The 13,638-nt window shown below is 53.8% G+C and overlaps 1 protein-coding gene across 1 annotated transcript; it reads right to left on the reverse strand.

Moving 5' to 3' along the window:
- Positions 1–12,496: 12,496 nt before the first annotated feature.
- Positions 12,497–13,084, reverse strand: LOC136468551 (uncharacterized). Its single transcript, XM_066467079.1, has one exon. The coding sequence runs from the start codon at positions 13,082–13,084 to the stop codon at positions 12,497–12,499; it is 588 nt and encodes a 195-aa protein (XP_066323176.1).
- Positions 13,085–13,638: the final 554 nt, after the last annotated feature.

Genomic DNA, 13,638 nt, shown 5'->3' on the forward strand with positions numbered 1-13,638 from the left:
GACTAGCGCGACTAACTCATTTTCACTTCTAACTTCTTCACCCTTGCTCAAATGCGCCAACCACCAAGTGTATCACCTTGCGCGACTAACTCATTTTCAAGGGATTTAGCCACTCAACTTGCCACGCCACTCAATCCCAGCGACGATGCAAAGTTAGATCACTTGAGTGGCACTAGATGACCGATATGCAAACAAGTTTGCCCCTCTTGATAGTATGGCCATCTATTCTAAACTCGGTTATAAACTTCTCTACACACCTATGACCGATGAAATGAAATGCCCTAGGTTATACCTTTGCCTTACGCATTCCATTCCATCTCCTCCAATGTCAATGCAACACATGCACCAACACGATCAACAATGATATGATCCACTTCATATCATCACGTGATTATATTGGTTCATCGATCTTGACTTCACTTGCTTTTCATCGTTGCCTTCATCCATCGGCGCCTAGTCTTGCTCAAGCTTCACCGCCACGCGGTCCATCGCTCCAAAGCCTCCGACTTGACCTTTACGCTTGCAACCGGTCCATCAAGCCAAGTCTCGTCTTGATCTTCTCCACCTTGATCACATGACTCAATGTCATGTCTCATGTGCAATGAGCTCCTTCATCATCACATATGTGAGCTTTGCAACATTTCCAAGCCATTTTCACCTTCATGGCATATGTTGCTCACACATATGTACCTGTGGACTAATCACATGTGTATCTCACATAAACACAATTAGTCCACCTAGGTTGTCACTCAATTACCAAAACCACATAAGGACCTTTCAGACCCACAGCATCGGGGTCGGGCGAGGCAGAGCCTGCCCTCAGAGGTCGAGCGAGGCGGAGCCCGTGGCCTCGGGGTCGGGCGAGGCAGAACCTGCCCTCAGAGGTTGGGCGAAGCGGAGCCCACCCCTAGAGGTCAGACGAGACAGAGCCCGCGGCCTCGGGGTCGAGCGAGACAGAGCCTGCCCCTAGAGGGCGGACGAGGTGGAGCCTATGGCCTTGGGGTCAGGTGAGGCGGAGCCCGTGGCCTCATGGTTAGGTGAGGCGGAGCCTGCCCCCAGAGGTCGGGCGAGGCGGAGCCTGCCCCTAGAGGTCAGGCGAGGCAGAGCCTGCCCCTTGTGGTCGTGTGAAGCAGAGGCCACCCCTAGAGGTCAGACGAGGTGGAGATCGTGGCCTTAGGGTTGGGTAAGGCGGAGCCTACCCCTAGAGGGCAGACGAGGCGGAGTCCATGGCCTTGGGGTTGGACAAGGCAGAGCATGAACCCAAGGGCCGGGTGAGGCAGAGCGCAAACCCAACGGTCGGGCAAGGCAGAGCCCATGGCCTTAGGGTCGAGCAAGGCGGAGCCCTCCCCTAGAGGTCAGGCGAGGTGGAGTTCGCCCCCAGAGGTCAGGTGAGGTGGAGCTTGCACGCCTAGGGGTCGGTTCGAGCCATAGTCGCGCTCTTGACTGCTCGGATAAATTAATGTTGATGGTCATTAGCTCCTCCTCTTCGGATATCCTAGTATTGGTCCCCGATAGTAGTCCCCGAGCCTATGGAGGAGTAGAATACTCCTTTGAAGGCTTTTCCGAACCGGAGGACTCTGATGGCCTTGGCCTTCTTTTGTCACCCACAGCATGTCCTAGGGATAGCGATTCCTTTTTGTCACGATTAGACCCCTCTAGGGTATAGCCGTGAGGTTTGGTGGGTCAGAAAAGGTCTTTCCTTGATTTTGACCCCTACGGGGGTCTATTGTTCTACGACCGTGTGTTTGGTCTCCTTGCGAGTCCAACTTTCTTTGAGCCCCCATGTGTAGCGGGGGTTCGGTCGAGGGTTGGCTCGTCTTTGTGATCATTACCCCGTCCACGGTTTCTGCAACCAGAGGGGTTGAGCCGTGCCATGATTTTCCACTATGGACAAGCCATGGTGCTCGGTGAGCTGTTAGTTGGCTAGTCCGAGTGGGGCTCCAGCATCCCGTTCGTGGGGATCTAGCTCAGGTCAGCTAGTGACCAACTCTATGTTCTCAGCGGTCAATCCATATAGTTCTCGGGTCTGTTCGACCGGTCCCGAGGGCTCTCTACTAGTCTTCAAGAAAAAACCATAGATCGTATCTAGCCGAGACTCGAACGTGGGCCAGGATGCCCATGGTGATCGTGCGCCTGGGTATTAGCCGCTAGCGGGGCCATCTCATTCCACCCCTCGCTCTTAGGGTGCTGGAGCGGTTGTCGAACCCATCGGTGGGCCAACCTTCAAACTCCCGAGCCTAGATGGGTCGTAGGAGTGTTTTTAGCTCTGTATCCCTTTTACTTATGACGGGTCATGGCCCATTCGGAAAGGCGTAATGTCCGGCGAGTTTTTCGAGGGAACGGACATAGGTTACATGTGCACATCCCATGGCGAGACGTGGTGGCAGGTCGTGGTAGGCATGGAGATCTAGGCAGGCGGTTTGTTTCCTCGCACCCATCGCCCCTATAAAACTGAAAGGTTAGCCCCCTGGGTTCCATACATTGCATCCTTGCCTCCACAGCCACACCGCCGCCACCACCGCTTAGGTTTCCTGCCTCCACATCTCTGCCACCGTTGAGCACGCATCCATCCGCCCCCATCTTTGATGGATTCGTGGTGTCGTTTTGACATCACCTTCCAGCGCATGGAGGGCCTCGTCTGTCATGGTCTTCTCCGTGCGTGGACCTCGGTCGAGGAGTGGCTACTACCCGACGAGGAGGATCTGCCATCGCCACACCGATGGCTACGTGGTGTCATTCACCCACTTCCACGAGTGTGGGCTCATGACCCCCACCCACAAATTCCTTTGGGGGCTACTACACTACTACAAGATTGAGGTGCAGCATCTCAATCCTAACGGGATCCAGCACATGGCGGCGTTCATCGTGCTGTGTGAGGGATTCCTAGGGATTGGCCCCCACTTTGACTTGTGGAGGTACTTCTTCACCATCGCCCTCTAGAAGAAGAGGGAGAAAAGTGACAGGTAGGAGCTGCACATGCCGATGGGTACGCCGGCATTCAACTTCGGAACAATCGGGTCGACGAATACCCATCCATGTTGCTTTCAACGTCCAACAAGGGGTGGCACTCGTAGTGGTTCTACCTCAAGAACGACGCCATTGCCCCTCTGTCAGAGTTCATCGGGCGCCTAATCAAAGAGGCCCTAGAGCAGTGGAGGAAGTGGGGTGTCCCGGAGAAGGACAAGAAGAAGATTCGAGACCACATCGCTGCCATCCACATCTTGAAGGAGAATGGCCTGAAGGGGTCGGGCATCATCGGGGCTTACCATGCAAGGAGGGTGACGCCATTGATGACGCGTGCGCTCCCACTGTATGCGATGGCGCTCGAGGCGTTGTTCGATGGAACGGTGCTTGTTGAGGGGACGCTCCCAAACTTCGAGATCACGCAACGCATCAAGGCAGCGATGGAGCCTTTGCGGGACGACGCGGGTGCCACCCTCGACTTCGTTTACTCGGTGCTAGGGCATCCTCCGATGCAGTTGGAGCCAGGCTATGTCATTTTCGTAAGTTTCCCTTTCTCTTGCCTTCTCTTCAATTGATTTCTTGACCCCTTGATACTAACTTTGAGAGGGACGGGACTAGCCGAGGGACCTCATCCTCATGGATCACCCGGGGCCATTGCTGAGGGATTTGGCCGTGAGGACGGTGAATCGCGCTAAGGGTGAGTGGCTAAGGAGGGCGAAGGAGGACAAGGGGAGGAAGAAGCAGTAGAAGCTATAGGCGCGAGAATGAGGGGAGGATGCTGACAGCGATGATGATGACGATGATGGAGATGATGATGAGGTAGCCGATAGTATCGAGTGGGATGACCTAGAGAACAAGGATGCGTTGATAGGCGTCGGTTCGTCCTTATAGGTGTCGAGACCCTTCCTGTTCCATGGATGGGAGGGCACGTCAGGGGAGCCAGCGGAGGTGGGCCGTACCGTTGACCTATCCCTAGAGCCAACAGAGGCAGGTGGCTCTACCATCGCGCCTGAGGTGCCAGTGGAGGTGGGCGGCTCTATCATCATGCCTCAAGAGCTGAGGGGAGCGAGCCCCTCTACCCAGGAGCAGGGGATGGGCTCGAAATGGCCTCGTTCCAATGAGGCGGTGCAAAGGTCGGGGGGGTTTGCTCCCCAAACACATTTGCCGCCCCATAGCACTGAGGTAAGTTATCAGTTCCTCTGTTTTTTCCTATTTTAGTCGAATTTCATTGTGACTTATGTTTTTTGTCCCTTGTAGCGTGGGTAGGCAGCGGAATCCTTTGGCGCTGGCGTCGAAGAAGAGCATCACCCTCTAATCAAGGTGGCAGCCTTCGGCTGGTGCCACGCCCATTTTGGGTGGGAGCTGTGCCATTATATCCACATCATCGGCTGATCAGGCACTGCCCATGGTGGCGCCTGTGCCATCGCTGGGATGGGTAGATGCGGGAGTTCAAGGGGTGCCTTCGAAAGTCGTGAAGCAGTCAGTGTTAGCCGTGATACCGCTGCCAATGATGGGACGGATGGGGCTACTGACTATGCTCGTGGCGCTGACCGTGGCGGGCGTAGCGTAGCCGGTCATGATCTCGCCGATGTGGGTGGAGGTGGAGGCGACCGTGATAGATGGGTCACAGCCAGGCACAACTACAGCGGTGCCTGAGGCACTGGTGCGACCTGTGCCATCGGTGGCCCAAGCGATGGCGCCTAGCATGGGCTGGACGGAGGGGTCACGGCCGAGGGGTCCCCGAGGTCATGGTGCTGGGCGAGAGGTTGGTGTCCACACCACTGACCCCTATCGTCGCTGGAGGAGGCGTCTCGGTGGGGACATCACGGCAAGAGGGGTCAGCGGTGGTTGGAGCCGGTGGGGAGTCATCCCTGGCCCTAACGTCGGCGAGCAGTGCCTCACCCACACGGGGTGAGCCCCTACTCCAGTGGGCGGATCCGCGGGATCCGGCATTGGCGCTTTTCACCCTTGACGACGCCATAGAGAGCATGGAGCTGGAGAGCCTCGACGTAGGGATTACGTCTGTGCTCAAGGCCCTGAACCACGCCATGGGCGCATTGCGCGGCATTGTTGTTCCCTTCGATCGGGTATTGTTTGTTCCTACCTCTTGCTTTTATCTTCCTTTATGTACTTTTTGTATCCTAACCATCATCTTTATACAGTCCCTTATAGCTCATAAACGGGGGAAGTCTTAGTTCCTTCGTCAACAGAAGGAAACCTAGGACTGCCTCATCAAGGAGGCATGGCTACATGGGAAGGTGATAGCTTAGCTTGTTGCTACCCAGTAGAGGGTGGTCGAGTTGACTCCCCTCGCTGAGGTGGCTGCCGATCTTTAGTCGCGGGTGGTCGAGGCCCGTTGGGATGCTGATGAGGCCGAGAATGCGTTCGAGGCCTTGTCGGCAAGGTCACGAAAGGATGAAGAAGAAGCCGCCAGGGTCAGAAAGGAGCAGGATGGGTTGCTCCAGAAGGACGTCGAGACCCACCATCAGATCCTTGACCTTCTGGCCGAGGTTGAGAAGGAAAGGGATCTAAAGCTGGGGGTCGAGGAGAAGCTCGTGGCCCTAGAGAAGAGGGCGAGCTTGGATGCCACGGTGGTCGCTTAGCTACGCAAGGAGCGGGATGAGCTGCTCCAAACCTCAAAGAGGCTCCACTCAGAACATGGCGTGGCTCACGAGGAGCACGACTAGGCTTTTTGAGAGCATGACTAGGCCTGCCAAGAATGCGATGACACGTAGCAGAAGATCGGCTCCCTCTAGGCCGAGCTCGAAAGCGTGATGACCCGGAAGCTAGAGGCCTAGAGCATTTTTGCTGCGCTGGCTATGGATCTTGCTGAGACGAGGAGGAATCTTTAGGTGGAGAGTGACGAGCTTAGTATCCTGAGTGTTGCCCTCAGAGTGGTCTGCGATGACCTTGAGGTGGCGCGGTCAGAGGGGACTAGCTCACTCACGGCCCATGCTGTCGAGATCACAGCTTGGGTGTGCTACCTCGAGAGGAATGCCCTTCATGCTGGGGTCAATTAATCCTTCATGATTGCCCGTTCTCATTATGGGGACAACATTGATTTGGAGACGATGAGCCATGGCTACGCGCCCGGCTATGAAGTCCACGAGCTGGAGGAGATGGAAGCGGCGGTGGCTCCCCTTTCGCAGGACCTAGCAGATAGGATAGAAGATGTAGTTCTCCTCCAGAGGGGCTAGTTAGTTAGATAGGTTGAATGATCATTTTTTTCATAATCAGACAAGTTCTAACCCTTGTGTTTTGTTCGAACAAGTCTGTTCTTTTATTTTGGTGTGAACAAATTTGTTTTTTCTCCCTTTTTATGTGTGAAAAGGGGATAATGCATTCCGACCCTTCCGTTTGTCAAGACCATCGGGCTCGGGGTGTGGGTGAACAAACTCTGATTATGCTGGTGAGCAAGAGTGTCATAGCCGCTAGGGCGTAGGTTTCTTATGGTCCGACCAGCCCTTGAGTGAGAAAGGGGTCGAGCACGGTGACTATTTCAGAAAGGGTATATATATATACCCTTACCCGCCCCTGAGTGAGGCCTGACCCCTTGCCGTTGATGGGGTCAGGTGTCACTAAAGATCGAGGAGAGGATAGCGAAACTAGTAGGAGGAAGCGTCTCTTGTTTTCGTACATACCCCCTCCCTATGATCTGAGCCATCGTTCTGCGACCGCACATTCGGTCTCCTTGTGAGTCCAACTTTCATTGAGCCCCCATGTGTAGCGGGTTTCTGGTTGAGGGTCGGCTCGTCTTTGTGATTGTTGCCCCGTCCATAGTTGTCGCAATCGGAGGGGTTGAGCTAACGTCACTTGCCTCGATGGCTCGAGTGACGGGCTCGGTGAGCTCGCTAACGGGCATGTTCGAGTGGAATCTGAGTCCGTCATTCATGATGGGGTTAGCATAGCCCTTATATGGCATTCCACTACTCCTTAACCCGCCTCTAGGCAGAAGCCTGAGTCGTTCCAGAGACCAACTCAGGTGGCCCACTGGCTTCCCCTCGATGGGGATTCTATGGGCTTGGCTCAAGGTTAGGATCAAACGAGAAGGTCAAGATGACCCTATTCACTTCTGAGTGGGTCAGGCAAAGGCTACTGGTGTTCATATGCATTTTCTCCCCTGGCTCTGTTTGACGTGAGGCGGCCTCAAGCCCTTCGTGGGCCGGCCTTTCAACCCTGATCAGTTGGATTCCTGAGTTAGGGTCGGGCGACTCGAGCCCTATTGGGCTCGCTAGGGGTCGGCCATGTTTCATATGTCACCCCATCCGTGGTTTCCACAACCAAAGGGGTTGAGCTAATGACACTTGCCTCGATGGCTCGAGTGTTGCGCTCAGCGAGCTCGCTAACGGGTATGTCCGAGTGGAATCCAAGTCTGTCATTCGTGACGGGGTGGGCATAGCCCTCATGTGGCATTCCACTGCTCCTTAACCCACCTCCCGGCAGATGCCTGAGTCATTCCGGAGACCGACTCAGTTGGCCCGCTGGGCTCTCCTCGAAGGAGATTCTGTGGGCTCAACTTGAGGTTAGGATTGAACAAGAAGGTCGAGATGTCCCTGTCTGCTTCTGAGTGGGGTCGGGCAAGGGCTGCTGGGGCTCATCTATGTTTTTCTCCTTTGGCTCTATTTGACATGAGGCGGCCTCAAGCCCTCCGCGGTCTAACCTTCGAACCTCGATCGGTCGCCGCTCATGTCGAATGAGATGACTATCGCTTCGTGATGCGACGCAAAGCGTTGTGATGCAATAATTATATATGCGATGCTTGGATGTATAGGATGAATGTATTGATGAATGTATGAATGAATGTATGGATGCATGCATTAGAATGGATGAATGAATGCTCACACATTGGAAAAGTAAAGTGGGGGTTGGTAAAGTTACCTCGATGGCTCGAGTGACGGGTTCGAGGAGCTCTTACCAGATATGTCCGTGTGGGGTCTAGGTCCATCGTTCATGACGGAGTTGGCGTAACCTACATAGGGCATCCCCCTACTCCTTACCCATCTCTTGGCAGTGGCCCGAGCTATCTGATCGACCTAGGCAACCTGCTGGCCTCTCCTCAATGGAGATTCCACAGGTGTGCCCCTCCAAACCCTTCCTGGGAAGGCAGAGGCTAATGCTTGGGGTGCGGGGATAAAAACTCTGATCATGCTAGAGAGCAAAAGTGTCATAGCTGCTGGGGCATAGGTTTCTTGTGGTCTGACCAGTTTTAATCAGAGTTTGTTTCCACACACCTTGCTTCTAGTTTTTTTTAACATGAGAAGGGGTCGGGCATAGAGAATGTCTACCGAATAGACACTCTTGCCGGCTCATGAGTGAGGCCCAACCCCTTGCCATTGCTAGGGTCAGGGGCTCAATAACAAAGTTAATGAGAGAAAATGTGCGTAAATTAAGGGTGACCCACTGGCGTAGGACTTACCTTGATTGCACGAGCGATGGGTTCAGGAAGCTCTTACCAGATATGTTCGAGTGGAATCCGGGTTCGTCGTTCGTGACGAGTCGAAATAACTCGTATGGGGCATCCTACTACTCCTTACCCTTCTCTCAGCAGCGGCCAAGACATCCGATCGACTTGTGTAACCCGCTGACATAGGACTTACCTACGGAGATAGAGGATGACATCATCCCCCCTAAGAAATTATTTAGGCAGATACGCCAGGCAACAAACTTGTAATAAGTGGACAAGCTCTTAAATTTCATTATGGCCTAACAGATTGTTAGCCCTTCTCCCCTTTTCGTGTAAACAGGTTAGTGCATTCCGACCCCTTCCGTCATTAAGGCCGTAAATCCTAGGGTGCGGGTGAACAAACTCTGATCATGCTGGTGAGCAAAGGCGTTGTAGCTGCTGGGGCGTAGGTTTCTCGTAGTCTGACTAGTTTTACTCAACGTTCATTTCTGCAACCCTAGCTTCTAGGTCTCAACGTGAGAGAGGGTCAGGCATGGAGAAAGTTTGCTAGGTGGATATACTCTTCGACGCGTACCGACTCTTTCCATAGCTAAGGCCAAAAAGCTCGAGGTGTGGAAAAAACTCTGATCACGCTGGTGAGCAAAGATGCCATAGCCGCTGGGGCATAGGTTTCTCACAGTCTGGCCAGTTTTACTCAGCGTTCATTTTCTACAAACCTCGCTTTTGGGTCTTAACATGAGAAAGGGTCAGGCATAGAGAATGTCTGCCAGATAGATACACTCTTATCAACCCCTGAGCGAGTCCTGACCCCCTACCGTTGCTGGGGTCTGGTGTCACTAAAGATCGGGGAGTTTGATAGCAAGACTGATAAGAGAAAGTGTGCGTATATTAAGGGTAAAAGTGACATAGCTACTCGATGTTCCAGGCATTGACAAAGACTACACCGTCTATGGTCTTGAGCTTGTAGGCGCCTGATCGGAGCACCTCTGTGACGACGTATGGTCCCTCCCATGGTGGAAAGAGTTTGTGGTGGTTCTTGTAGCTCTGGACAAGGCGGAGCACCAGGTTCCCGACGTTGAAGGCCCAACCCCGCACTCGATGGCTGTGGTACCGGCGTAACGCTTACTGGTATTTAGCCAAGCGGAGGAGGGTGATGTCGCACGCCTCATCTAGCTGGTCCATGGCATCTTTGAGGGACGCCTTGACTCCCTGTTCATCGTACGCCCTAACCCTTAGCGCTCCATAGTCGAGGTCGGTCGGAAGGATAGCCTCAGAACCATGGACCATGAAGAATGGTGTGTAGCTAGTGGTTCGGCTAGGGGCCGTCCTCAGTCCCTAGAGCACCATGAGAAGTTTCGCATCCCATCGTTCGCTAAACTTGTTCAGCTAGTTGCAGATCCTAGGCTTGAGGCCTTGTAGGACCATGCCATTCACATGCTCGACATGCCCGTTCATGCGGGGGCACGCCACGACGGCCCAATTGATGCGGATGTGGTATTCATCGTAGAATCGGAGGAACTTCTTTCTGATGAACTACGTGTCGTTGTCCGTGATAATGGAGTTCGGGACTCCAAAGCAATGGACGATGTTAAGGAAGAACAGCATGGCTTGCTCGAACTTGATCACGGAGATCGGTTGAGCCTCTACCCACTTTGTAAACTTGTCTATGATGACAAGCAAGTGCGTATAGCCCCCAGGCACCCTCTTGAGAGGTCTAACTAGATCAAGCCCCCAGACCACGAACGACCACGTGATGGGGATCGTCTGGAATGCTTGGGATGGTAGGTGGGTCTACCGAGCATAGTATTGACACCCTTCATAGGTGCGCATGATCTGTTCAGCGTTGGCTACTACAGTCGGCAAGTAGAAGCCTTGTTGGAACACGTATCCAACCAAGGTTCTAGGTGCGACATGGTGACCGCAGACCCCACCGTGGATATCGCTCAGCAACCGCTTCCCTTGTTCAATGGGGATGCAGCGTTGTAGGATCCTGGTGTGGCTTCGCCTGTAGAGTTCGCCATCGATAACGACAAATGACTTGGCGCGGCGTGCGAGCTACCGAGCCCCTGTTTTGCCCATTGGCAGCGCCTCACGGAGGAGGTAGTCATGGTAGGGCATCCTCCAATCGGCCAGAGGGTCAGGCTTTGTCGCTGGATCCTCCTCAAGCTCCATGACTTCGGGGTCAGATGGAGCCACCGGCTGGTTAGCCCCCGAGGCCTAGGCAGGTGGCCCGTCATCGGCTTGTTCCGTCTCGTCGTAGTGGACCGAGGGCTTGTGCTGATCGCTGGCGAAGATGCCCATTGGCATCAGCTCTCAGCCAGACGTCGTCTTCGCCAGTGCATTGGCTGCCTCATTGAGACACCTCGGGATGTGATTGAGCTCGAGACCATCGAACTTGTCCTCCAACTGGTGGACTTCTCGGCAATATGCAGCCATCTTGGCATTGTGGCAGCTCGACTCCTTCATGACTTGGTCGATGACTAGCTGGGAGTCTCCCCGGACATCGAGGCATCAGATACCCAACTCGATGGCGATGCGTAGGCCATTGATGAGCGCCTCATACTCAGCCACATTATTGGAGGAGGGGAAATAGAGGCGAACCATGTACCTCATGCGTACCCCGAGGGGAGAAATGAAGATCAGTTCCATGCCGGCGCCTTTCTTCATCAGTGATCCATCGAAGTACATCATTCAGTACTCTTGGTCGATGACCGCTGGTGGCATTTGGACCTCGGTCCACTCTGCAACGAAGTCAGCTAGCACTTAGGACTTGATGGTCGTTCGGGGGGCATACGAAATGCCTTGACCCATCAGCTCGAGTGCCCACTTCGTGATTCTTCCCGTAGCATCCTCATTTTGGATGACCTTGCCAAGAGGGAAGGACGTCATGACCATCACCAGATGTGACTTGAAGTAGTGATGCAACTTCCTCTTGGCGATAAGGATGGCATATAAGAGCTTTTGGATCTAGGGGTAGCAGGTCTTGGAGTTGGACAAGACCTTGCTAATGAAGTATATGGGATGCTGCACTTTGAGGGCGTATCCCTCTTCTTCTCGCTCTACCACCAAGGTGGCGCTGATCACTTGCGTGATGGCCACAATATTGATCAGAAGTGGTTCCCCATCGGTCGAGGGGACCAGGATTAGGGCCTTTGTCAGAAGCTGCTTGACCACATCAAGTGCCTCCTGAGCCTCGGGCATCCATTCGAAATGGTTGGCCTTCTTCAGGAGCCGATAGAGGGGGAGACCTCATTCACCGAGGCACGAGATAAAGCGGCTGAGCATGGCGAGGCACCCTGTAACTCGCTATACCCCCTTTATGTTCTAAATCAGGCTCATCCTCATGATGACCAAGATCTTCTCCGGATTGGCTTCGATGCCACTCTCGGAGATGATAAAACCCAGCAGCATACCCCTTGGGACCCTAAAAACGCACTTCTTGGGGTTAAGCTTAATGTCGTTTGCTCAGAGTCTTGTGAAGGTCTGCTCAAGGTCAGCTACGACCTAGTCAGTCCATTTGGACTTGACCACGATGTCATCCACTTAGGCCTCAATGGTTCACTTGATGAGGTCCCCGAAACACTTGAGCATACAACGCTGGTATGTAGCCCCAGCGTTTTTCAGACCAAACAGCATTGTGACATAGCAAAACAATCCGAATGGGGTGATGAAAGATGTCATGAGCTGGTTGAACTCTTTCATCATGATCTGATGGTACCCAGAGTATGCATCAAGGAAGCAAAGGGTTTCGCACCCTAAGGTCGAGTCGACTACTTGGTCTATGCATGGCAAAGGAAATAGATCATTTGGACATGCTTTGTTGAGACTCGTGTAGTTAACACACATTCTCCACTTCCCACTCTTCTTTCGTACAAGAACGGGATTAGCTAACCACTCGAGGTGGTATACTTCCCTGATGAACCCGGCCACCAAAAGCTTTGCAATCTCCTCGTCGATGGCCCTGTGCTTCCCTTCGTCGAAGCGACGCAGGCGCTGCTTCACCGGCTTGGAGTCTGGCATGATCTTCAAGGTGTGCTCGGTGACTTATCTTGGAATGTCTGGCATGTCCAAGGGTTTCCACACAAAGATGTCTCTATTGGCGTGGAGGAAGTCGACAAGTGTGCTGTCCTATTCAGAGAAAAGCGTGGGGCCAATGCGCACCACTTTGCTCTTAGAGCTGCTAGGGTCTATGAGGACCTCCTTGGCGCCCTCCACTAGCTCGAAAGACCCAGTCGACCGCTTGGGGTTGGGTGCTTCTTCGGCGACCTCCTTAATGATGGTCGTAAGCTCCTTGGAGGAGATGATTGCTATGGCGTGTTCGCAGCACTCGACCTCACACTCGTAGGCACGCTGGAAGGAGGTGCCGATGGTGATGACCCTGTACGGTCCTAATAGCTTCAGCTTTAGATATGTGTAGTTGGGGATGACCATGAACTTTGCATAGCATGGATGTCTCAAGATGGCATGGTAGGTTCCTTGGAATTTGACCACCTCGAAGGTAAGGGTCTCTATCCTATAATTAGATGGATCCTCGAAGGTGATGGGTAGATCAATCTGCCCGAGTGGCATGGCCTGCTTTCCAGGCATGATGCCGTGGAAAGGTGCCCCGGTCGGCCAAATGCGCACTCGGTCGATGCCCATGGCATCGAGCATTTCTACGTACATGATGTTGAGGCCGCTGCCTCTATCCATTAGTACCTTGGTGAGTCGCTTCATGTCGATGATCGGGTCAACCACGAGCGGATATCGTCCTGGCTGCGGGATGCATTCTGGGTGGTTGGTCTGATCAAAGGTTATGGCAGACTACGACCATCGAAGGAAGGTAGGTGCCGCTGGCTCGGTTGTATAGACCTTGTGGCACGCAAGCTTCTAGCGACGCTTGGAGTCATAGGCCGCCGACCCTCCAAAGATTATGAGGCAACCATCTAGTGTTGGAAAGCCACCATCCTTCTCCTCGGCGTCTTCTACGACTGGGTTGGGGTCCCCCCTGTGCTCCCCCTTGTTGAAGCCTCTGGACAAGAACCGCTTCATGAGGCCACAGTCCTTGTATAGGTGCTTAACGAAGAAAGCATGGTTTGGGCACGGCCCTTCGAGTAGCTTCTCAAAGTGGTTCAGGGTATCCTCTATGGGCTTCCGACCCCCTTGCGGTCGACAGTGGCCATGAGCGAGCCCTCGCACCGCTACTTGTTCTTCTTCTTGCTGGGACAGTTGGAGGCACCTTCGCCGACGTCCTCATCCCGCTTTGCCTTGCCTTTGAGGCGATCGAAGAT

This window comes from Miscanthus floridulus, chromosome 8, assembly GCF_019320115.1.
Source record: "Miscanthus floridulus cultivar M001 chromosome 8, ASM1932011v1, whole genome shotgun sequence".
NCBI lineage: Eukaryota > Viridiplantae > Streptophyta > Magnoliopsida > Poales > Poaceae > Miscanthus > Miscanthus floridulus.

What these genes read in the sequence shown, in the direction of transcription:
- LOC136468551 (XM_066467079.1), bottom strand. Translation starts at nt 13,084, where the DNA reads ATGAAGCGACTCACCAAGGTACTAATGGATAGAGGCAGCGGCCTCAAC.